The following is a 24,229-nucleotide window of genomic DNA, read 5'->3' as shown; positions in this document are numbered from 1 at the left end:
AGCTTTTGAGCCAGCTGCGCGGACGAGAATCTGTCTTCCTGGGCCTCATAGAATGGGGCCATGCGGCCACAGGGAGGAGGCATCAACGGCCGGAGGAGAAGAGTGGCAGGCGACAGAGAGGAGGGGGGCGCCTTTCACACTGGGGAACTGGTCTCACCTGGACTCTCCAGCCTTCGACTAGCTCCCTTATGCAAGAACTACAGCTGATGCAATTCTTCCTTCTGTGATGCAAATGCATGCATGGGTGAGGAGGTTCTGTACTCGGGGGTCGGAGTAATCATGAAAGCGGACTTCAGCGCCACTCCGCCTGCGCGACAGCCGTGCCTGATTCGCGTCTGGGTAGATGACTGGACCGAGATATTTGTTGTTGTGATTTTGTCTGTTCCTCCCATCACCTCCCCACATTCCCACCAACGAGCCAGCAAATGATTCCACGATGACGAACCCGGCACCACCAGAAGCTGACGAAAAGCTGCTGGCGGAGCTGTTCACCCACGGACTCGCTTCCGTCGACGTCGCTTAAGCACCACCTACCATAAGCATCCGAGGAAGTGCTTTTGTACGACGAGGGTGCTTATTCATCTAAAAGTTATAATCCGCCACAAGGCACACATCTGATAGGGTATACATAGACCTCGTGTTAATAAGAGTATATGTATGGGATATATAAGCTTTTGAGCCAGCTGCGCGGACGAGAATCTGTCTTCCTGGGCCTCATAGAATGGGGCCATGCGGCCACAGGGAGGAGGCATCAACGGCCGGAGGAGAAGAGTGGCAGGCGACAGAGAGGAGGGGGGCGCCTTTCACACTGGGGAACTGGTCTCACCTGGACTCTCCAGCCTTCGACTAGCTCCCTTATGCAAGAACTACAGCTGATGCAATTCTTCCTTCTGTGATGCAAATGCATGCATGGGTGAGGAGGTTCTGTACTCGGGGGTCGGAGTAATCATGAAAGCGGACTTCAGCGCCACTCCGCCTGCGCGACAGCCGTGCCTGATTCGCGTCTGGGTAGATGACTGGACCGAGATATTTGTTGTTGTGATTTTGTCTGTTCCTCCCATCACCTCCCCACATTCCCACCAACGAGCCAGCAAATGATTCCACGATGACGAACCCGGCACCACCAGAAGCTGACGAAAAGCTGCTGGCGGAGCTGTTCACCCACGGACTCGCTTCCGTCGACGTCGCCGAGACGGATCCCGAAGCGACAGAGGAAGCGATCAAGCGATACCGCAAGCTCTTGCGAGTCCTCGTCGACTACTGCGTTCTGCGACCACTGTCCGACAAGACGAGAACGGAGCCTCTCGAGGAGAAGGTGCTCGAGCAAGCAAGGCTCTCGCTCAACGTCGTCGCCAGACATTCCGCTGCTTGCCCAGACGTCTTGCTATTCGAATCGGACGACATCGATACACCGGGGCCCTTCTACGCGTGGCTCATCACGAGGATCCTAACTGCCGCTGTGGGCTATGAGGATCTTCCTGGAGGAGGGCTTCTTGTCAAGGAGTTAGAGAAGTGCATCGACCATGTTTTCGTCGTTCTTGAGCGCGATCTCGGAGACAGCGCCTCCAGCATGATCGGCCCGCACAGAGTTACCAAGATCATGAACGAGATGGTATCGTATGCCAGGGGTGAGCGCAATGGACAGGCTAGGAGCTGACGCCAAGAATCGGACAGCGAGTCGACTCTTTTTGGATTCAGCGACCTTCCGTCCGACAGTGCGACGAACATCTTCCTTCTCAACGCCGTTCTTCGTTCAACCGCACCATTTGCCGCTGCTGCTCGACTGGGCGCTGCCACCGTCTTGTCTTCCCTCCACTCCAAGCTCCACCAAACCTCTCCTCACAGGCAAGCGCTTTATGCTCTGTTATTGAAGCTGCGCTCGGCGGTAGTGAAGTGCGCCATGCCCTCTCCAGAGCTGTGACGACCGTCGTAGAGCTGCCAGAGGATGGTGAGCGGCTGGAATCGGCCATCGTCAGCCTGCTGAAAGCCGTAGAGGAGAGCGGGGACTTGTCCCTGCGCAGGGATGTCTGGTGGGCGCTTCGAGAAAGCGGTGTAGACACCATCGCGCTCGACAGCAAGGTCACTCAGCAGAAGGTGCTCTTTCTCCTCGGCCCAATTGCGAATCACGTTCATGAAGGTGGCATAGAGGCAGCTATTGAGCGAGAGGTGCTTGAACATTGGAGCCAACAGGCCACATCTCGAAACCTACTGGACGTTCGAGAACGCCTGAAGCGATTTATGAAAGTACCTCCGCCGATATCGCTGAAGCGTAAACGCGATGATAACCCCGTTGAGGCGAGCATCATGGCCATTCTCAAAGGAAAGATGCCGGATCTCAGAATAGAAGGCGACATTCTCGACTCCTTCCCTGGAATACTCGAAAAGTGAGCACTGATACATTGCTTCATCTGACGCCAGTCTCGGACCCACCACAGCCTTCAAACTGCTCGAGAGCACACCCTCCATCGCGTGCGCATTGGCTCAATGCGACGAACATCACGAACCGCTTCGGCCAGAGATAGCCAATGCATGGCTGAAGGGGTGGAACTCAGTTACAGATGACCGGGTCGTCATGCGTACGCTTGCAATTCTGTATCTCCACAGAAGTGCGGCGCAGACTCTTTCTCAGTCTTGGGCTCAGATCCTGTGGAGGTCGGGAAAGGCCATGTCCTCACCGGAGCGACGAACGCGCATCGCAGCTGGGTATGTGTCGCTGATTGTGCATGTCGCTAACGTCAGAACGCTAGTCTCAGCAATCTACAAGGAGCTCGTCAGCTCTGATCAGCCCCAGTACAAAAGTTTGATTCAGCGTGAGATCATTGGGAGATTTCCGACACTCCTAAAGGGTCCTCTTCGCGTACAGGAGACAGCTCTGAACTTGCTAGGGGACCTGGGTCGCGGCTCCCCGGACAGGGAGCTCGGTGACATCTTGGAGATCCTCATCCGACAGCTGGGATCAACCAGCACCATCATCCGGAGCATTGCCTACACGCAACTTGTCGGCATTGCGTCGTTCCGGAGGAAGCAGCCCTACAACCTCATTTCGCCTTACATGGAGCGCATCAGTGTGCTACTCGCCGAGTGCATTGTTCCGCAGCCGATGGTGGTCGCGGAAATGATGCAGTTCATCGGCTACAACCGGGCGACCTTCTTCGCCCTCGATGCTGCCCGGAAGGCTGTCATTCCGACGCTGATCCTACTCCAGAACCGACCTGCCCTCGAAGCTCTGGAGTCTATCTTGAACCAGAGACTCGGCGTTCTCATCGTGGAGGAGGGCGCTGATGTGCTGGCCAAGATCTTCCTCACGCCAGAGCGAACGCAGTCCAGCCTGAGCTTCGTCACCACTCTATTGGGCGAGGCCACCAACAACAAAAGCCCTCCACAGGCCATCTTGAGCAAGTACATCCAGGCTTCCATTGTGCCGCTGCTCGTCAAGATTGTCGTGGAGTTGGGCGACAAGGACAAAGCCCGGCGTGATGTGGCGGACCGAGCACTGAACGCACTGCAAGCTGCTGAGAAGAAGCAGTGTGACGACCTGGGCTCCTATCTCAAGCCACACATGCTGGGAGTGCTCGCGTCCTTGACCGAGAATCTCATGACTCCCCGTACGCCCATCGAACACCGTATCAAGACTATCTGCAGTATCGGATTTCTAATCGAGCTGGTCGGAGACTCGATGGCATCGTTCTCCCCGCAGATCATTGCGAGCCTGCAAAGTACACTCGAGATCCCGGGACTTCGCCTTCCGACTCTGCAGACTTGGTGCAAGTATGTGGAGCTGCTTCGCTTTACCGCTGTGGGGCCCTACATCGGGGCCACAATTGCAGCCATCGTCGCCAACTGGAGCAACCTCGACCCGGCTGAGCGCGAACAAGCAAAACTGATTGTCGGTCACATAGCCGGCAACGCTACCCACCTGGCTGAGTTCCGAGACGACATCATTCGGTTTGGCCACATTGAAGAGCTGGCAAACTACAACCGCATCCTTCTCGACTACCGCAAGAGCTGGTCAATCGCTGAGCAGCTCGAAAAGCTCATCGAGCGCACTGACAGCAAGAACATCGCCATCGCGACGGAGTCAATGAGGGAACTGAGGAACCTTCTGAAGGAGAGGCATTCGGATGTCATGCAGCTCGCCCAGGGTGACGCTTTCGAACCTGTTTTGGGGCAGACCGTGCGATCTCTCTTGGCCGCTGCGACACGCTCGGCCGACTGCGAGGAGCTGCGCGATCTCGCATATGAGTGCTTCGGCGTCATCGGTGCCCTCGACCCGGACCGCTTTGCGACTGGAGGAGAGGAGAAGTCCATACTGATCGAATCCAACTTCACTGAAGCGGAGGAATCAGTAGATTTCGCTCTTAACTTGATCAAAGATCTTTTGGCGGACGCGTTCAGGTCAACGAATGACCCTAAACATCAGAACCACCTCGCGTTCGCCATCCAGGAGCTAATGAGGTTCTGCGGTTTCGACTCTCGCCTCGTCAAGGGTGGTAATGTTCCTTCGAAAGTGCAGCGTCGATGGAAGAAGCTTCCGGAAGACGTTCTCAAGACTGTTAATCCTCTTTTGGACGCGCAATTCAAGCAGAACCAGATCAAGACGAGGACATTCGAATATCCCATCTACTCAACCAAAAAGACGTACCGGGAGTGGATCCAGGTTTGGACGGTCGACCTCATCGGGCGCGTAATGGAGGTGAAGCACGAGGGTGAGACAAATCATGCTCAAAAGATTTTCGGCGTGTTCCTCAGCGAACCGAAGAACCAAGACGTGGCGGTCGCGCACCACCTCCTGCCGCATTTGGTTCTGCACGTCCTCTTATCGGGCAATGCTATTGCGAGGGAGCAGATCCGCGAGGAGATATGGGATGTGCTCCGTGACCAGGTCAGCCCGGCTCCTGAAAGTACTCCGGAAAAGCGCATGCTGTCGGCCCAGGTCATCTTCCAGCTGATGGACCATCTCTCCAGATCCCTCCGCCAATCCCGGGACTCTGACAAAGAGCGCCGCTCGGCAGTGTACGCCGTAGACCAGCTTATTTCATCTATCGACAAGGAGCTTATGGCCAACGCGGCCATGAAGTCTCGGGCTTATGCTCGGTCGCTCCGCAGTTTCGAGGAGCGCGTGATTCATCTGCGGACGCGCGAACATAAGGCAAACAAGGACCTCCAGACGTACTTTGAGAGTCTGCACGAGATTTATGCCGAGCTCGACGAGCCAGACGGAATGGAGGGTGTCTCGGCGTTTGTTGTTGCCCCCAGTCTTGAGCTCCAGATTCGTGAGCACGAGAGTACCGGTCGCTGGACATCGGCGCAGAGTTGCTGGGAAGTCAGGCTGCAACAGTCGCCCGAGGACCTCAAATTACACGTCGGACTGCTCAAGTGTCTCAAGAATCTCGGCCATTACGGTAAGCTGCCTTGAGACGATCACGGCTGACATTAGACACGCTCCGCACGCACATCCAAGGCGTGTTGCGAGATCACCCCGACTGGGCAGAGGAGCTCGCGCCCTTCCGGGCCGAAGCTGCCCTGGCCATCGGTGACTGGGCGACTGTCAAGGACATGGCAAACCCCCCGCCAATTGCCAAGGCCTTCCTGGCTATCGGAGAAGGGGCTTCTGCAGTTCCTGAAGCTGTCAAGATTGCTCGACGGGAGATCGGTTCCGGCATCACAACGCGCGACTACGGCCGAGCTTACGACACCATCCTCCAGCTGCACATGTTGAGGGAGGCTGAAATGATCCACAACACGGACCTCATGATTACCCACCCCAACAGCGAGGTGACGACCAATGGTACCGTCATTGCTCGTCGCCAGGCTGCCTCACTCGTGTCATCGCTGGCGCAAAGGTTCGAAACATCGCTTCCGTCATTCCGAGCCCGTGAGGAGATCCTCAGCAAGCGGCGCACTGCATTCCGACTGGTTAAGTCCCAGCGGCTGCAGGGAGAATTGGGTCAAGCGTGGATCCAGAGCGCCAAGATCGCACGCAAGGCCGGATACGAGCAGACGGCTTACAGTGCCGCCCTTCAAGCCGAACGAGCCGAGGCGCCATTCGCGTTCATCCAGCGTGCCAAGGTTACACGCATGCAGGGAGGCATTCTGAAGGCTCTGCGAGAGATTGAACACCCTGTTCAGGACTTGGTCATCCGTTCCGAAAACGCGGACTCTGTCATCGACCTCACATTAGACAGCGGTGACAGCAAGAAGACGCAAGAGGACTTCCGACGAGAGCGAAATCTCGCGAAGGCCGTGCTGCTCGAGGCACGATGGCAGAATGAGGCAGATCGCTTCGAGCAAAACGGTGTCATCCGGCGATTCAAGAAGGCGACTCAGCTGGGTGAAAACCTTGAGGCGCCGTTCTTCCATCTCGGTCGATACTACGACACATTGGCCGGCAGCACGTCCAATGTTGAGGATATGTGAGTTCTCACGGGTATATCCAAACTGACGATCAGGGCCGTCTTCAACTACCACACTTGCCTGAACTACCACGAGGCTCTGCAGCGTGGCGTAAAGTACATCTTCCAAACAATGCCTCGTCTGCTCACCGTGTGGCTGGATCTGGGCGAGTCGAAAGATATTCGCAGATCGTGAGTCGTGTGTGTGTCGCTCGAGCTGACATTCAGTAAGACCATTGAAAAGATGGTAGTCGACATCACAAAATTGATGGACCGCTCCAGAGGGAAGGTCATGAGTTACCAATACCTCACAGCGTTCCCTCAGATGATTTCTCGTATCACCCACGGAAATAAGGAAGTCCAAGAGGTGCTCGTGAAGCTCATCTACCGCGTGATCCGAGATTATCCTGCTCAGTCCCTTTGGCCCGCAGTTGGCGCCATCCAGTCCAGGAACAAGCAACGAAGGGATATCATGGATCAAGCTCTCAAGAAGGCCATTGTAAGATAACTATAACCCAGCATGAGAGAGACTGACGCCAGAACAACCGCAACGAGGAACTGAGGGACCGCATCAACGATGCCCGACGACTCTCCGACATCTTGCTGCGACTGGCCGAGGACAAGCCCGTGGCCAAGGTCCGGCAGGTATCTCTCAGCAAGCAGTACCCCTACGTCCGCGAGGCCTTCCCGTCCCGCATGATTCTGCCGATGCAGGATGTGCTCACGGTCTTGCTGCCTGCCACTGGAGCTTCGATCAAGGGCCACAATCCTTTCCCTCAGACAGCCGTCACGATTGAAGGTAAGGCAAAGAGCTCCAGGCGACTCTGACAACACAGATATCTCGGACACCGTGGAGATCATGCCGTCGCTGCAGATGCCAAAGAAGCTCGTCTTCAAGGGATCCGATGGCAAGCGCTATCCCTTCCTGTGCAAGCCCCACGATGACCTGCGAAAGGACGCTCGTCTCATGGACTTTGACGCCATGATCAACAAGTTCCTCAAGTCGGGTTCTGAAGCCCGTCGTCGCCATCTTTACATCCGCACCTATGCGGTCATGCCTCTGAATGAGGAGTGTGGTCTTCTGGAATGGGTCACGAACACGAATGCGCTCAACAGTATCCTCGAGAAGGGCTACGCCCGCTACGGCAAAAAGGTCTATGTGAGTGCATAGCAGGGTGATTGTGACTGACCTGCAGACCTCAGAGATCTACAATTCGCTGGATCAGGCGCGGAAGGGCGGCAACCCCATTCGCGATGTGCCCATGGTGTTCAGAGACAAGATCTTGCCCATGTTCAGACCGACAGTGTTCCACGAGTGGTTCCTGCTCGCTTGGCCAGAGCCGACAGCCTGGCTGACAGCCCGCACGAACTATGCCCGCACGCTAGCTGTCATGTCGATGATCGGCTACGTCCTCGGCCTAGGCGATCGTCACGGCGAGAACATTCTCTTCGATGGCCTGACGGGCGACACAGTGCACGTCGACTTGAACTGCCTGTTCGACCGTGCGAAGACCTTTGAGATTCCCGAGCGTGTCCCCTTCCGCCTCACGCACAATATGGTTGATGCGCTGGGTGTGACGGGGGTTGAGGGTTCGTTCCGCAAGGCAGCCGAGATCACCATGGGTATCCTTAGGCAGAACGGCGATAGCCTCATGAGCGTGCTCGAAGCGTTCATCCACGACCCGCTCGTGGAGTGGACGAAGAAGAAGCAGCAAGACGTTCGCACAGTCTCGGACAAGAGCCTGAAGCCTATCCACAAGAAATTGCGCGGTGTCAGCGGAGACACGATCCAGAGCGTTCCCAACCACGTCGAAAGCCTCATCAAACAGGCTACCAGCGATACCAATCTCGGATTGATGTACGTCGGCTGGAAACCGTGGCTCTAAGTGTATCATAGACTTTGGTAGAGTCAACATGTTGTATTCTTATCGATTAGAACGTAAAGTGTCGCATAGCAGCCGAAGTCGATCGCTAATCTCTCGATGTTTTCCGCATTTCGAAGACTGTGTCAGCAATGCTGCGGCACCAACATCTTTTGAATCTGCTAGTCAGTTGCAATTTCCATCGGTCGCCACTCCTGATTCCGTCGCTGATCAGTCTCCAGATCCCATCCCAACATGCATCTCCCGTGGTATGCAGAAGGTAGTACATGCATCACCATGCGTCACGAGTCCCGAGTCTAACCACTATAAATGAGAGAGAGACTTAGAACTTGAGCTCGTGGAAGCGGTCGCCGTTGGAGAGACCCCACGAAGCCTTGAGGTACTTGGCGAGGTTGTCGACCTTCTTGACGGCCTCAAGAACGGGGGCGTCGACGTTCTTCTGCTCCGACTTCTTCTCGGCGGGGAACTCCTTCTTCTCCTTGCCCTCACCGAAGAACTCGCCCTCCTTGGAGTTCTTGCCAGACTTCGACTTGGCGAAGTAGGCGTCGTTGACGGTCTCGGGGACCTTGGCGCCGGCAATGTCGACCTTGGTCGAGGTGGCGATAACGTAAGCCTGCGAGACACGACGGAGGGGGACACCGTTGAGCTTGAAGGGGCCGGTGACGAGGAGGAGGCCAGAGTCGAGCTGCTTAAGGAAGACGACACGGCGACCGGCGAAGCGGCCAGCGAGGAGGATCAGGACAGTTCCGGGGGTGATCGAGGCACGGAGAGCGGCCTTGCCGGCGACCTTGCGCGAGACCTTGGGCTTGCGAACGTCCTCGGTGGGGTAGTACTTCGAAGCCTTCTGGGTAGGGATGAGGCGCTTGCCGCCGTTGCCCTTGCCACCGACAGTCTTCTCGGTGTGAGCAGGGGCCTCCTGCTTGGGGGCAGCGGCACCGGTCTTCTTGCCTAAACGTTAGCTGACAATTCTCCAAACGACGGTCATCGACGCAGAGTTCCGACACCAAACATAGCGACGTCCTTCCAAACTTCAGAGCACACGAGCGATTCTGGACATTCTCTTCGTCAATGCCGTCGGCGGCTGGTCGATTGTCGGCGTCGATCCCTTCGTCCACAACCAACCCCTGTCTCAAGCCTTCCACACCCCAAACAACCCTTCCAAACAAATCTCCCGATAACTCTCTCAGACACCCTCTACGCTTCTCTCTGGTTTCGTCTCCGATCCTTTCTCCTGTCCATTTCCATCGCTCTCGTGTGCTCTTCCGTCGTCGGTCGTCGCTGTGTCTCGGTGCCGAAAATCTTCGAAGTCGAATTGCCGAGTTGCACTAACCCTTGTGGAGGCCACGCTTGGCGGCGACCTGCGAGCGCGAAAGACGCCCAACGTTACGCGAGATGGGGGTCGAGCGGGCCATTCTGTCGTCGTCAGCAACCGTCGTCGATTTGGTCGTGTCCGCGGTCGGTCTCACTTTGATTGTCCTGGAGACTTGATGGTTGAGAGCGGGCAGCCGTTGACGCTTGACGATTTCGAACCGCGCTCGCAGGGCAGCCTGGGCGACGCCCAACGACGGAACCAAATCTGACCGCGAAACCACTGTCGGACTTTAGTCACGCCGTGCCTGATTGACTTCGTAAAGTCCGAATTGAGCGATGCGAGTGGCGGCCAGCTGCGCCATGACGTACCCTGTGCGGATGCATGCGAGGAAATGTTCACCGATCGCGGTGCTCAGCAACAACAACAAACCCACCCACCACCACTGCACGAGCCCACTCCGATGCCGCCGCCGACGAACGACCCCAACTTCCCCTCCAATCTCAACATCAACCCGCTGCATCTCGAGGGCACGAACGCGTCTGCCGACGCCGATGCACACGCCCAGGCCGAGTCTATCAGCAAGTACGGCATCGCCGGCCGCGTGTGGGAGGCGTCCGGCCCGCTACTCGAGTACCTGACGCCGGAGAACTACGACAAGTTCGACCCGCCATGCTCCTTTTTCGCCAAGGACCGGGGACCGGTGAACGTCCTCGAGCTTGGGTCTGGTCAGGCTCTCGCCAGTCTGCACCTCGCCTCGCACCTGACTCCGAAGGACACGGTCGTACTGACGGATCTGGAGAACGTGGTGCCCCTGTGCCAGCGGAGCATTGACGTCTGGGCTGAGCGGGAAGGAAGCAAGGACAAGGCAAAGGTCATCACCCTTCCGCTGGGCTGGGGCGATGAGCTTGCTGAGGTTGGAAAGCTGCTACCCTTCACGCATCTGCTGCTGTGCGACCTGGTAAGCTTGCGTTAACATAATGGCATAGCTGACGCCCAGGTTTACTTCCCGCACCTCTACCCGCCACTGCTGCGGACACTGCTTCAGGTCACGGAACCCGAGTCCATTCCTGACAACGAGGGAGACACGTTCGGGCCCGAGATCATCATGGCGTGGAAGTCTCGCAGCTTCAACCTGGAGGAGAGCTTCTTCGACGCCTTTGCTCGCTACTTCTCAATGACCCCTGTGCTCGGACCAAGGCGGGATCCTGAAGTCAAGCTGTTCGTCTGCCAACGATGGAAGATCAATGAGGAGTGGAAGCTTCCCGAGCAGAAGCACGTTATGAGCCCGCCAAAGGGTGTCGTTCTGCCTGCGCGCACGTTCGGACTCGCCGAGCAGGTCTTCGCCAGCCTGGAGTGGGACGATTGATCGCACTGCGCGCCCGTCTAGCGAGACTAGATATAACAGTTTACATAAGTCTTAGAGAGAGTGACCCATCTGGAGGTCTATACAATATCATAGGGATTCTATGAGTTCGGCTGGAACTCTTTAGCGTCTACAAAAAGTACTCTATCGCCTGTCACATTAGCATTCTTGGTCATCTCTGTGTATGCATTCTTCATTCCGACTCACCTTGGCTGCTTGTTGCTGTGTTGGTCCGTCGCGTTCGTTTTCTGGAGCTGCATCAAAGACATTGAAGAATCGGTGCCCGCCTGGTGACACTTCCAGAATTGAAGCCATGTTGCCACATCTGCCCGGTCAGCCAAGTTCACCTAACGATACGTCATTCATACGCACCGATAGCAGTAATTTGGTGCACTCCAGACCGTGCTCAGCGTGTCGTCGTAAAGTCTCGTAAAGCCCTCCATGCACAGCTGGTGCGCGCGCAGGACGTGGTTCATGTCGTTCAGGTGTAAGAACTTCTTGACAATCGAAGCTCCAAACGTATATCCCGCTCCTCTCGGTGAGATCGCAAAGTCCTCCTTTTCTGGATCTGGGTCGCTCCAGACTAAGTCGGCCATCGGTCCCTCGTGCGGGATTTCTCGGAACCTGTCGATGACCTTGATCTGGTCGATATGGTGGATGGATGGTGACAGTCCTCCGTGGACACAGAAGATAGCATCGTCGATGACGACCGATAGCGTCAGGAAGTCGAACATGTCGGTAAAGTACTGCCACACAGTCGGTGAGCCGTACTTTCGCGTGCACTCCAGGTAGAAACCGTAGGTCTGGATATCGGTCAGCAAATGCCTCGACACACGATAGCTAGCTCAACGCTCAGACATCCGTTCTCAAATACGGCTGGGTTCCTGATCGCACGCCCACTCGCGAACGACAGTGTACCTGCTTCTGTGGCCGTGTCATAAGGCTGCGAGCCCTCAGAGTCCTCTTTTGTAATCTATCATCCCCGCGTGCTTCCTCGCACCGATTGGCTCTCATACACACCTGTGTCACGGCCCGCGACTCGTGGTTTCCTCGGATCAACTGAATACGCTCAGGATACCGAAGCTTCAAGCAGGTGAGCAATGATATTGTCTCCACGGAGTGCAGTCCTCGGTCGACATAATCGCCTGGAGGTTAGCGGCTGAAGGTTGGACGCTGTGGGGCGCTCGATTGGGATGACGGATGGTCCGCCCACCTGTCGCACACCAGCTTGCCCGTACTCACCAAGGAAGAGGTAATTCGTACTCGGCGCCGGGCCACCGATTCTAAAGATCTCTATCAGGTCGTGAAACTGTCCATGAATGTCGCCGACGACAGTCACTGGCGACGAGACATGGACTACGTTGGACTCGCGCATGAGCACCTCCTTGGTCTTCTCGCAGATTTCTCTCAACAGCGCCTCTCCAAGCAGCTGCTTGTCCTTGAGGCGCTCGATGCACGCATCGAGGTCGAACGGCGCCATTGGGCGCAAACGTGTATGTGCGGGGTGGTTATGAGGTGAATGAGTGAATGGCAACAGCGATCCGCACGCCTGACCTCCAAGCCGATGATGACAATGACGGGTGAGGTATCGAGTTGATCCGTGCCTGAGACTGACACGCGACGCGCAAGTGGCAGTCACGGAATTTGCCACTGAACAGAGGCCAAAAGTTGCATGAGTCCACAGCTCTCTAGAAAGCTCAGATCCTGATGCTTGGCATACGAGCCCTTTTCTGCCGATAGCAAGCACTCAGGTGCTGTTTGCGAGAGACGTACACGTTCTCCGGCACTTGGATGACCTTGCCCCTTCATCAATAAGATCACCTGCCACAATTAGGCCCGCGTTCCTCGCTGGCGCCTTTTTCAGGCACGTCACCTCCAACCCGGAGACTCCATTCCAAGTGGACTTGGTCGCCGCCAAGCGCGCTCGATATCACACTCGCTCATTGCTCCTACACCACACAATCAGCGGCCAACATGGTTCTCGCTGATCTCGGAGCGCGCCTTCACGGAGCTCTTAACCAGTTCTCGAAAACCTCCTCCGTCGACGAGACTGTGAGTTGGAACATCGACAGCCCATATCGTGTGATCGCCCGATGCTCACGTCGCGTGTCGTCGTCATGCTTTGCTGACAACAGGCTATCGATGCTCTTGTCAAGGAGCTCTGCGCGGCTCTTCTCGAGTCGGACGTCAACGTCAAGCTCGTCTCCCAGCTTCGAGCGAAGGTCAAGGCGAAGGTGAAGAGGAACCTGGAGGACGCGGAGAAGGCAGGAGGACGCGAGGTGAACAAGAAGAACGCCGTCCAGAAGGTGAGTTGCACGCTGCTACGTCAGTGCTGACTTCTTTTAGGCTGTTTTCGATGAGCTCGTCGCCCTTGTTGACCCCGGAACGGAGCCGTACAAGCCTGTGAAGGGCAAGGTCAACGTGATCATGGCCGTCGGTATCCAGGGAGCTGGTAAGACGACGACCTGTACGAAGCTCGCCGTGCACTACCAGCGCCGCGGATTCCGAACCTGTCTCGTGTGTGCGGACACCTTCCGTGCCGGAGCTTTCGACCAGTTGAAGCAGAACGCTACGAAGGCCAAGATTCCCTTCTTTGGTTCGTACACCGAGACCGACCCGGTCACGATCGCCTACCAGGGTGTGGAGAAGTTCAGGAAGGAGCGCTTCGACGTCATCATTGTCGACACATCCGGTCGTCACAAGCAGGAGAGCGAGCTGTTTGAGGAGATGGTCTCCATCTCCAAGGCTGTCAAGCCTGACATGACGGTGATGGTTCTCGACGCCAGTATTGGTCAGGCGGCTGAAGGACAATCGAGGGCTTTCAAGGACAGTTCCGACTTCGGTTCGATCATTGTCACCAAGCTGGACGGCCACGCCAAGGGTGGTGGTGCCATTTCTGCCGTTGCCGCGACGAAGACGCCGATCATCTTCCTCGGAACGGGAGAGCACCTGAATGACCTCGAGAAGTTCGCCCCGCAGCCTTTCATCTCCAAGCTCCTCGGCATGGGTGACATCCAGGGTCTGATGGAGCACATGCAGGACATGGCGCGGGCGAACCCCGACGGTCAGAAGGACCTGGCGAAGAAGCTTGGCGAGGGCAAGTTCACCATCCGGGATTGGAAGGACCAGTTGTCCAACATCATGAACATGGGAAGCCTGAGCAAGATCGCGTCGATGGTTCCGGGAATGTCCGGCATGATGGAGCAGGGAGGAGAGGAGGAGGCCGCCGCCAAACTGAAGCGCATGATCTTCATTACGGACGCCATGAGGACAGACGAGCTTGACTCGGACGGACTGATCTTCGTGAGTTGCTTATGAGGGTTTGGTAACTGACCCCAGTTTAACCTCGACGCCAGCGGAAACCCGACTGGCCTTAACTCGAGGGCTAAGCGAGTAGCCCAGGGAAGTGGAACGAGCGTCCGGGAAGTTGAGGAGCTGCTTGCTCAGGCGCGCATGATGGCTGGTATGGCTCGGCAAGCCGGCGGCCAGAACGGCTGGATGTCGGCCATGCAGAAGATGCAGGCCGCTGCTGGCGGCAAGCCTCTCGGCCCCAACGGCATGCCGTCGCAGCAGCAGATTCAGGCTATGCGTAACGCGATGCCTCCTGAGCTCCTCAAGAAGCTCAGGGCCGCTGGTCCCGGTGGTGCTCAGAAGATGATGGCCGAGATGATGGGCGGCGGCGCCCCCGGCGGCATGGACATGGGCGCCATGATGAAGAGTATGATGGGCGGCGGCGGCATGCCCGGCATGCCCGGCATGGGTGGTGGTGGTGGTATGCCCTCGATGGCTGAGATGCAGGGTAAGCTTTACAGGCAGGGTAGAGCTAACGTTCCACAGAGGCCATGAAGGCCATGGGCGGCATGGGCGGAATGGGCGGCATGGGAGGTGGCATGCCCGACATGAGCCAGATGATGAAGATGATGGGAGGCATGGGAATGGGCGGCCGCTAACTGGTCCCAACGCCTTCCTCTGCATCCTAGCATGCACAACACGTAGCGCGTCGGCACCCCAGACGCCGTCTGCCATCAGACTGGCACGCCAAGCGCCGGTGCGGAGCCTCACCTCCACGCACCAACCTCTTACATCAGATAACACCATATCATGACGTAGCACTCAGAAGCCCTTTAGCATCATGCATAATCTAAAAGTAATTGCCTCGTCCAGCGTACTCGGCTTCCTGCTTTTCCTCTTCCTCCTCGATATGGCTGGGGGCAAACTTGAGCTTCGGCAGCGTGTACTTCTTCGCTGAGAAGATCGGCCGTCCAGGCGGAATGACGACCTCTTGGAACGGCGGCACACGCTCGAAGTTGACCGTGTCGTTCAGCTTCTTGTTCGCCTGCAGCCACGCCTGAACCGAGTAGTACTCCCGATCGATCCTGCTTTGCCGCAAGTTCCGAACTGCCTCGGCCTTCTTCTTGTCCTTGTTGAAGTTCAGGCCCTTCATCTTACTCTCCAGCTTCGAGTCCTTCAGATCTTCCAGACACCTCCCCGACTCCTGCAGAAGAGCCAGCGACTGACCCAGGGATTTGGACGCTTCATCGATTCCTAGGTACTTGTAGGATAGACCCTTGACAGCTTCGCTTCCTTCTTCAGATACCGCTTCAGCTCAACGATGAGATCCTCGTCAATGGAGTCAATCTCATCGCTCTTTTTCCGCCGCAGTAACGAGCCCGAGGAATTGGACTGCTGATTCGTAGGAATGACGAGCAGCGACGAGGCCGAGCTGTAGAGGTTTGACACGTGCAGATAAAGCTTGCCCAAAAGCGATGGCGAAGGGTGGGAAGCCGGCAGGGGAGGTCCGGGTGGAGCGAACAGGGTGTGGGACAGGATCGGGAGCAGGAGTTTCCGGATGGCGGTAACGTGCGCATCGGCCAACAAGATCCTGATTGTCAGCTACATACTCCCTCTGAAACAGACGTACATGCTAAGACCTGTCATAGCTTCGCCGCCCGTCTCAACGGGCCAACGGTACTTGCCCAGTCTCCCTCCTGTCGTCGTCCGCCCCGCGTCGAGCTGCGGAGTAATGTTCTCCGCCGTGTACTCGGCTATTCCGGCGGCCTGTGATAACAGGTCAACGGCCCGTGTCAGGCCCGCCGAAGTCTTCTGCTCATCTTCTTTCGTGATGATAGGTGCCTGTCCTCCCTTGGCCTCGAACTGAGGAAGTCCGTCCAAGATCGAGTGAGCATAGTTCGCCAGCGCTATCGTGTGCACCAGGAGGACGAAGTAGTGCTCCACTTGGATCGTCGGGAGCGAGAGCGTTGGTGTCGAGAGATGATAGCTCGTTAGAGCCGGCCGCCAGGGAAAGACTGAACGTTAGCTGAAGTTTGTCAGTCGTACCTCGGTCGTCCGATCAGTACGTACCCGGATCTCCCTTGTAAAGGAGGTCGTCGCCGTCAATGCACGACATGATCGCGAGGAGGTAGGGGTGATACACCTGAACAGCCTGAGAGTCAGCTAAGGTCATCGCAGGAGCTTAGCTTACCTCTAGGACTGCAAGGGCGCTGCTGCCCGGCTGACCATCGGCGGCGGCCTTGAGAGCTGCTTGGAGCCGGGTCCGAGCAACAGTCGCTTCGGCGAGCTGTGTAGTGTATGTGCCCGATCGGTCGAGCAGAAGCGTCGAGAACGTTACCGATCCCGGAACGGGGTAGGGGAATAGATATGGGGCCATGTTTAGGGCCGTGAGAGAGTGAACAACGTTGAAAGATGTAGGTGTGGTCGTGCCAAGAATAGCGTTGCTTGGCCCAGATTGAGCGACCGGCCATTCACGTCATCGGTTCGTTATCAGTCAAGCGGCTTGAAGCGCAACAGTCACACTACTCCTCAGCTTGAAACTCAAGCTCTAGATGATAATGAAAACTGTCTTTCTCCGAGCCCTCACTGCACTCCAATTACCATGCATCAGAGACGTAGAGGAGATAGTCCTCCATGGTGAACAATAGACCTCCACTAGATGGAATCACGTGATGGTGCCTGAGACAACAACAACGATCACCAACCCTGGCGACTTACGCGCGACTACAGATCGAACCTTCCTCTTCCAAAACCACTGCCTCCTCGATTCCGCCCGCATGCTCCAGGCCTCTGTGTCCTAGGACTGGGACTGTCTCCCGGGGAGCTAACCGCCGCCAGATCGCACGAATTCGACCCTCTCTCTCCCGGTCCGTCACGACTGCCTCGGCACACTTGGGCTCGCGACGTTGACTGTGATGAGCAGTTGACATGGACCTCGACCGAGGTGACCTGGTCACGCGGCGTAGAGCTGATTAGGCGGTTCAAATTTCCGCAAGAGAACCAGCAGATTCTATACGCGCTTTTCGCACGCTTCCGAGCTCCCGGCGACGACGGCGAGGCTTCAAATGACGACCCGCCCAAACGCGTGAATGATGAGACTTTCGGTCCGTTCCACACAAGCCAAACAGCTATGTGGGAGGAGCAGGCTGCAGGAGAATGGCCAAGACGAGGAATCATGCGCTGCGTGGTTATCGTGAGGGAGAGGACTGCCCACATCTACTTCCCAACCGGAGAAGACGTGGTAGCTCAGCTTCCCTTCCGATTTCTGGCTTGCTGGCCGCTCGATCAGGGACTGCTTTTACAGCGAGAACTTGAACGCAGAGAAGTCAAAAAGTCTATGCGGAGCGTTCTCCCACCGGCAGCCGGCGCAAGTGTTCTCGACACCCTAGCGGAGGTCGAGGAATCGACCCCAGACATTCCGCGACTGTACACTCTGCTTGACGTGATGAGCGAGATGCAGTACGTCGCGGACGGACGAGTGAACGGCACGGGAGACAACGCCAGGCTCGTTCCTGCTGCTCCGCTCTCTTTTGTTCCGCCGACACAGAATGTCCTTTTCGTGTCTGACAACCCATATCCTTTCGTGGTCACCTATGACACGGCCGACAACACGATCGTATTCTACCGGCGAGTCAAGATCCCGATCGAGGAGGAGGAGCTGCCGACTCCGGCTACTACTGCTCGTCATCTGCATCCTCAAGAGCTCTTGGCCCAGAATCAAATGTCTCCGCGGGAGCTCTCGGACGCGACATCCTCACGGCCAAGGCGAAGCGGCCGGATATCGCTGCCTCGAGATCCACAAGCCGAAAGGCGACTGTCTGAGGCAGCTCCTGATCCTTTGGATCGCACCCACCGGAAATCTGCTCGCTTTTCCATCGGAAGTGACTTTGCCGTGTCTGCGACGGAGCCTCCCTCGTTCAACCTCACCAATGGAGAGCGACCATCTCGCCGACCACGGAACAGCAACGCGTCAGAGCGATCACGACGAATGTCGAACAAGGCCCCAGACTTCGGTGATTTCGCCAAGACTGCCCTTCATATGGTCGCCGAAGATCTGCGGGAGACCACGATGCTCATGGGTCTCGACGAGGACGCCAAGCGGAGCGATAGAAGCGAGATTGTGTTCGACCGGGTATGGTCTTGGAAGCCGAATTCGTAAGCAGGCCTGCCGGCATTCGAGCTGACATGACCAGGCCAATTGATTGCGACACTGCTCGAGTCTTCATCTCAGAGAACCTAACTCCGGAGAGCGTCTTCTTGAACCTCCTTCTCACTAGCGATGGAAGCACAACTCTTTTCACATTCCACGTCGAGCTGCGCTCGGAGCGGTATATCTTCACAGAGGTCCAGGCAACACCATGTCTCGCTGCAGCACCCATCAAGTCTACTAGACCGGCCCTATACGACAACTTGGTGCTTACCTTGGATGGTGAACTGGTGATTGACACGTGTGGTCTCAGTGCGCGGATACCGGTTGGCGTCCCGAATGTAGTGCCGACCGATGGCCGGGACGAAGTCGCCCGGAAACTCGCAATCAGCCTTAGTATGGTGCGCGATGCTGGAAGTGATACCGACCCGAGAATCATTGATCTCGTTGACGCGGTGGACTCAAGGGTGACAGCTGTGTACAGCGATGGCGATCGGGCGCGGCTCGGTCTGGACTTCACGCTCCCAAACGGTCTTACAAGACGGTGTCTGGAGGCATTGGTCTACGCTCTTCCTCACAATGAGTTTGCTGAGTTTTTGCGAGACTTCTTGCTCAACCTGCAAGGGCAACGGCTCACCTCCGAGGTCCAGTGGGACACGTTCGCCAGCGTGCTTTGCTCTAAGTGCGGGCTTGGCGGCTCAGCAGATAAAAAGGATATCCTCTTCAGCCCCAGCATCAGTGGAGACGCGGCGTTGAATCGCTTGGCGAAGCGCCTTCGCTTGCCTCCGGAAAGCAAGTCGTCGGCTAGCCCGGTCACTCCAGTGCCGAGTGCAGAGCAGGTCCTCTTGCTTCTTCACATTGTGGCCCAAGACTGCCGCCTTGCCTCGTCCACTGAGTGTGATTTGCTGTCTCTGGCACCTCTTCTCATGCGCTTCGCTTCAGCGCTTGGACGCTCAGATTGGCTCGACTACTGGCGGCGTCTGGTTCCCGCTGCAATGGAGAGAGCAACACTTGCGCCTCGTGAGTGAATATGTACGTCTAGAAACTCACATTCAGCGGCTTCGCCAATCGCCACACCCACTCTGGAGCGGCTCGGCCAGCCTCTTGACATTCTCCAGTATCTGGCTCGCGTCGCAGAAGGAACGGCTCAACCTTTCGTAATGCCCATTCTGGCAGATACACAGGCGCTCGGAAAGCCCGACCCTTGGCGTCAGACCGAGCTCGTTGGAGAAATCTATCAAGCGCTCTCCCCGAAGCCAGGAGTTACGGTGGAAGAGCGTGCACGTAGCACGGTCTCGGCGATGATGGATCGCAATCTCTCTGCAGCTTGGCTCGCAGATTTGCCCTTCGGCGTTGCCATGCCCATCATGGAGATGGTTCGGGTCGTTCAAGCCAATCCAAGCATGGACCAGCCTCCCGCATACTATGCGTTCATCAACCGGCCTGATCTGGCTGCCATCTACGACCACGATCGTATTACGACCGACTTACCGGTGGGACCAGAAGCGTCGTCTGATAGTATGCCAACGGTTGGCGACATCGTCAAGAACACCGGGGACTGGAAGGCGGTGTCGTTCACGTCTTTGCCACACGTCCGTTTCGGCCTCGATCGTCGTCTGGACGAGGTGGAACGCATCATGCAAACCACAAGGCTGCGCACGGTCGCTCTGGACGATCCGAAAGGCGTCAGGTGAGCTTATATTGTTCTGTTTAAGCTGACTTGCAGCGAAGCAGAGGTACTTCAATACCACCAGCAGGTTGTCAACACCCTTGCGCATCGAACTCTGGCTGTGACTGTGGGCCAAGGAATGTTCACATATGGTTCGAGGTCGACGGCCATCACCGACACCTGGAGTGTGCAGCCGATTGAGCTTACTGTCAAAGTTCTTCCCCGCAAGGAGGTGATTAAAGCGCAGTTGGCCAACGATTGTGTTGACTGGCCGTGCTTCCACAATGGAGTGTCTGCTGCGCTTGCCTTCTCCCCAGACTGCGAGGGCATCACGGCATCGTGGATCATGTCTAACCGACCGAAGACATTCACGTCTGAGCATGGTGGATTCCTGCTTGGCCTAGGTTTGAAAGGCCACTTGCGTACTTTTGGATCAGTCCATGCTCTGACTTACCTGGAGCCCCGTCACGATTTCACATCTATCGGGCTGTTGCTCGGACTCGGTGCGTCCTTCGCTGGGTCTACCGACACGATGGTCACGAAAATGCTGTCTCTGCACACCCATGCACTCCTCCCGCTGGGCTCGATGGACCTCAACCAGTCGGCTCTGGTGCAATCTGCTGCGCTCGTTTCTCTCGGACTGGTGTACGCTGGGAAGAAGAACCACCGAATGGCCGAGGTGACCTTGAATGAAATTGGCCGTGACGAGATGCCAGGCGTCGATGGGTTCAGCGAGTACAAGGAAGCATACAGCTTCAGTGCCGCCATGGCGTTTGGTCTGATCAATCTCGGAAAAGGAGGTCAAACGAGCAGTGAGACGGAGCGTCAGTTCCTTGCCAAGCTCATGCCCTGCATCCATGGTGAAGCTCCGAGCATCGACGGCTTACCCGAGAAGCGCAAACACCGATATATCGATTCCACGATCACATCCCCGGGAGCGACGCTGGCTTTGGGTCTCATGTACCTTCGGACCGGAAGAAAGGACATAGCTGATATCTTGGAGGTTCCGCAGACCCCAATTGCGCTCGAAAGCGTGCGGCCGGAGCAGCTGCTTATTCGCACGTTCGCCCGCTCACTCATCATGTGGAATGATGTCCAAGGTACCATGGAGTGGGTCGACGAGCAGCTTCCAGCGTTCATCCAGTCTCTGCACCACAAGCACAAGCGCACCAGTGGTATGGAGCTTAACACCGAACTCGCCTACCTGAACATTGTCGCTGGAGCTTGTCTCGGCATCGGTCTGCGATACGCCAGCACGGCCAATGAAGCCGCCCACTCGGTCATCTTAACATTCTTTGGTGTGTTAGGCAAGGCTGCTGCCGGCCAAAGCATGACCTACGAGGGTCGCATCCGACGCAACGCCGCCCGACAGGCTCTGAATATCGTCACTCTGGCACTGGCCGTCCTGATGAGCGGTACCGGCGAGCTTGGAGTGCTTCGCCGTCTGCGTGTCAGCCACGGTCAGGAAGGTGCTGGAGTCACGTATGGCTCTCATATGGCCATGCACATGGCGCTTGGTCTGCTCTTCCTCGGCCGTGGATACTACACGCTGGGAAACTCCAACCTGGCCATCGCTGCCATGGCCATCTCATTCTTCCCCCGATTCCTTCCTGGGCCGAGCGATAACAAAGCCTACCCCCAGGCATTCCGACACCTTTGGGCATTGGCCGTCGAGCCGCGTTGTCTCATTGCGCGCGATGTCGATACGCAGGAATCGATCTTCCTCCCGATCAAGGTTAAGACTCGTGGTCATGAGGGAGATCAGAGCTTAATCTCGCCCACACTCGTCGCTCCCTTCGAGATGATCGAGACCATCATTGTCGACTCCCCGCGGTACTGGCCTGTACAGCTCAACTTGGACAACAAGCATCATCGCGCGAGTCTGGTACAAACTCGAACGATCTGGGTCAAGCGTAAGGCGGGCTTCCTGGACTATTCCGACGATCCGCGTGGCTACCGATCCATGTTCGTCAGAGCAGGCACCATGTCGGGCTTCGACTTGCACTACGATCTTCTATCCCCTGCGGCGCCGTTGCAGCCGCCAGTCTCCGAGGTTGTTTCGGTCATCGAAGCGCACGCGGACAATCCAGTCTACGTTATGATGGCCCAACAATTCTCGGGCGACTCTACGTTCGAGACCTTCTTGCGCTCAGTCCTGCTCGAGTGCATCTCGTTAGACAAGCCGGAAATCATCAGCAGCTACCTGTCTATGGTGCTCGCCAAGCCTGGCCCTCTCTCAGTAGAGCATCTCACACAGCTGAGCTTCCTGTCTCGCTTCTACTGCTCGGCTTTGTTCGATAAGTACGCTACCGACAGGAGGCACCCCCTATTGCGCCAGCCCTTCATCCAGGCGCTGGAGCGCAAGTTTGCAGAGGAAGACGCCGGCAGCCACCATCGATCAGGACGCGACGTCAACGTGCGCAACTACTTCCTGGGCAAGGCTGTACAGCCTACGGCTGCCCAGGCACTCGCTATTCAGTTGTTGCGCCAGAATGTTCCGCCTCTGGCATTGCTCGAGGCGCTCCGCCAGCGCGCCGCGAGCGCGAACACGACCTTGGACGCCCTGGAGCTGCGTACTCGGGCTGTAGTGGAAGCTTTCTTGAAGACGACTCCACCATGGTTAGGCGACCATGCCGAAGCACCGAGCTGCCCGGAGTCGCAGGTGTGGAAGCTAGATAGCATGAGGGAAGCGCTCGGTGCGTGGACGAGCGCCGAGTTGTGACATATCATTGTTCATAGGCATGTATCATACAAACTGCATTGAGATCTTACAAGGACAGAGGGACATTTACATCTGGATGGCGTCTTCGCGTTCCGGCTCACCGTCGTTGACACGGAGCACCTTGGCCCATTCGACGTAATTGAAGCGACCTTGGCGGTCCGTGAAGGGGCCTGAGAACAGACGGTCGATCTGGTGTCAGCTTTGTTCCGAGCTGAGAATTAGCTGTAACTCTCACCTCCTCGTCCGTCATGCGGTCACCCATCTCCTTCAGCACTGGCCGAACTTCGTCGACCATGACGTAGCCCTTGTCACCGTCGTCAAAGCAAGCGAACGCCTCGAGCATGTCGTGCTCCTCGTCCAGCGACAGGAGACGCTCGCCCATCATAGCGAGGAACTGAGTGAAGTTGATGCCTGACGCCTTCTCTTCGTCGGTTGCGGCCGCGCCGCCAGGTCGCGACGAGAGAAGGCCGTCAAGCAGCGTCGGCGTGGGAGTTTGGCCTGATTGTTAGCTGGGCGAAGCGTTGCAAAGCAGTTTCTCCTGTCTCAGGAAGTCGCGCCCCTACAGCCAGGCTATCGATCCAGATCTGGGTGGCGAGGGTGAAGGACTGAGTGCAGGCACAGCGGGAGGGAGAGGTGATGCCGGAACTCACCAAGATTCGTCAACATCGCCCGCAAATCCTTCTCATCGACGCGGCCGTCGCCGTCCTGGTCCATCATATTGAACGCCTCCTTGAATTGCTTGACCTGCTGCGGGGTGAACATGGTGTACGCGGCTCCAGAGGGCTCGCGCTGCGCGGGCGCACGGTTCAGCGTTGACGGCAATCCGCGTCCGAGGGCTGCGACTTTCGACTGTTGTGTCAGCTCAACTCTTCAGCTCGGCGCAGCTGCTTGGCACTTGCGACGCGCACTGGGTGCTGTATCGCCTTCCTCGGCCGCTGTTTGTTTGGCTCCGCCCGATGCGCTCCATCATAGCGGCACTGCAAGGAGGCCAGCCGCGACTTAAAGATCACCACCGCACTGAAGATCATGAGGTAGCTATCGCGCCACGGTTAGGCGGTGCACCTCCTACTCACCATGGCTGCTTGGAAATGTTGTTGTTGACAGGTTCTGGCTGTGTTGACGCTCATGTTGCCGTCAAGTCAGGCGCGTGGTCGCGTGGATTTGCTTCCGTCACGAAATGCTGGTTGACATCAGCGGTGCCTGACGTGGGACCTGGCCCTGTACGATCGTCGAAACTTTGCTAACTGAGGCATACCGAGTTCGGGAAGCACTCGAAGAAGCATGAGACCGTTCCGGGAATGCGAATGCATAGCAAGTGAAGCCAGTAGTACACCATGGACGAGCCACGTAGGGGTAGAGTGAGGTATGGAGTGGAATGGGATGGATGATGAAGGGAGCGGGTGATGAACGCCGTGTCAAGTAGTTGACAGTTCGGCATCGTTCAGATCTA

The 24,229-nt window shown here is 56.9% G+C and overlaps 8 protein-coding genes across 8 annotated transcripts; 4 read left to right on the top strand and 4 right to left on the bottom strand.

Moving 5' to 3' along the window:
* Window positions 1-1,105: 1,105 nt before the first annotated feature.
* A1Q1_04373 (uncharacterized protein) lies at window positions 1,106-8,278 on the top strand (the record flags this gene model as incomplete). Its single annotated transcript, XM_014322739.1, has 8 exons — window positions 1,106-1,628; window positions 1,874-2,384; window positions 2,605-5,402; window positions 5,462-6,413; window positions 6,621-6,891; window positions 6,948-7,191; window positions 7,229-7,551; window positions 7,589-8,278. 8 exons carry the CDS (start codon window positions 1,106-1,108, stop codon window positions 8,276-8,278), a joined length of 6,312 nt encoding a protein of 2,103 aa, XP_014178214.1.
* Window positions 8,279-8,597: 319 nt separating this feature from the next.
* On the bottom strand, window positions 8,598-9,286 carry A1Q1_04372 (structural constituent of ribosome; the record flags this gene model as incomplete). The annotated part of the gene is made up of 2 exons (XM_014322738.1): window positions 8,598-9,223; window positions 9,280-9,286. 2 exons carry the CDS (start codon window positions 9,284-9,286, stop codon window positions 8,598-8,600), a joined length of 633 nt encoding a protein of 210 aa, XP_014178213.1.
* A 761-nt stretch (window positions 9,287-10,047) lies between these two features.
* Window positions 10,048-10,953, top strand: A1Q1_04371 (uncharacterized protein; the record flags this gene model as incomplete). The annotated part of the gene is made up of 2 exons (XM_014322737.1): window positions 10,048-10,545; window positions 10,633-10,953. The coding sequence occupies 2 exons, from the start codon at window positions 10,048-10,050 to the stop codon at window positions 10,951-10,953; spliced, it is 819 nt and encodes a 272-aa protein (XP_014178212.1).
* A 127-nt stretch (window positions 10,954-11,080) lies between these two features.
* On the bottom strand, window positions 11,081-12,430 carry A1Q1_04370 (uncharacterized protein; the record flags this gene model as incomplete). The annotated part of the gene is made up of 5 exons (XM_014322736.1): window positions 11,081-11,101; window positions 11,158-11,275; window positions 11,323-11,753; window positions 11,971-12,095; window positions 12,193-12,430. The coding sequence occupies 5 exons, from the start codon at window positions 12,428-12,430 to the stop codon at window positions 11,081-11,083; spliced, it is 933 nt and encodes a 310-aa protein (XP_014178211.1).
* A 494-nt stretch (window positions 12,431-12,924) lies between these two features.
* A1Q1_04369 (signal recognition particle 54 kDa protein) lies at window positions 12,925-14,900 on the top strand (the record flags this gene model as incomplete). Its single annotated transcript, XM_014322735.1, has 5 exons — window positions 12,925-13,002; window positions 13,086-13,256; window positions 13,297-14,253; window positions 14,341-14,722; window positions 14,788-14,900. The coding sequence occupies 5 exons, from the start codon at window positions 12,925-12,927 to the stop codon at window positions 14,898-14,900; spliced, it is 1,701 nt and encodes a 566-aa protein (XP_014178210.1).
* A 191-nt stretch (window positions 14,901-15,091) lies between these two features.
* On the bottom strand, window positions 15,092-16,618 carry A1Q1_04368 (uncharacterized protein; the record flags this gene model as incomplete). Its single annotated transcript, XM_014322734.1, has 4 exons — window positions 15,092-15,537; window positions 15,852-16,256; window positions 16,312-16,384; window positions 16,433-16,618. 4 exons carry the CDS (start codon window positions 16,616-16,618, stop codon window positions 15,092-15,094), a joined length of 1,110 nt encoding a protein of 369 aa, XP_014178209.1.
* A 753-nt stretch (window positions 16,619-17,371) lies between these two features.
* Window positions 17,372-22,779, top strand: A1Q1_04367 (negative regulator of mitosis; the record flags this gene model as incomplete). Its single annotated transcript, XM_014322733.1, has 5 exons — window positions 17,372-18,396; window positions 18,435-19,408; window positions 19,526-20,078; window positions 20,120-20,124; window positions 20,195-22,779. 5 exons carry the CDS (start codon window positions 17,372-17,374, stop codon window positions 22,777-22,779), a joined length of 5,142 nt encoding a protein of 1,713 aa, XP_014178208.1.
* A 66-nt stretch (window positions 22,780-22,845) lies between these two features.
* A1Q1_04366 (myosin, light chain 2, 20 kDa) lies at window positions 22,846-23,541 on the bottom strand (the record flags this gene model as incomplete). Its single annotated transcript, XM_014322732.1, has 3 exons — window positions 22,846-22,968; window positions 23,015-23,277; window positions 23,430-23,541. 3 exons carry the CDS (start codon window positions 23,539-23,541, stop codon window positions 22,846-22,848), a joined length of 498 nt encoding a protein of 165 aa, XP_014178207.1.
* Window positions 23,542-24,229: the final 688 nt, after the last annotated feature.

This window comes from Trichosporon asahii, assembly GCF_000293215.1.
Source record: "Trichosporon asahii var. asahii CBS 2479 unplaced genomic scaffold scaffold00070, whole genome shotgun sequence".
Classification (NCBI taxonomy): domain Eukaryota; kingdom Fungi; phylum Basidiomycota; class Tremellomycetes; order Trichosporonales; family Trichosporonaceae; genus Trichosporon; species Trichosporon asahii.
The sequence above is the reverse complement of the archived record's forward strand: the minus strand, read 5'-3'. Positions and strand labels throughout refer to the sequence as shown.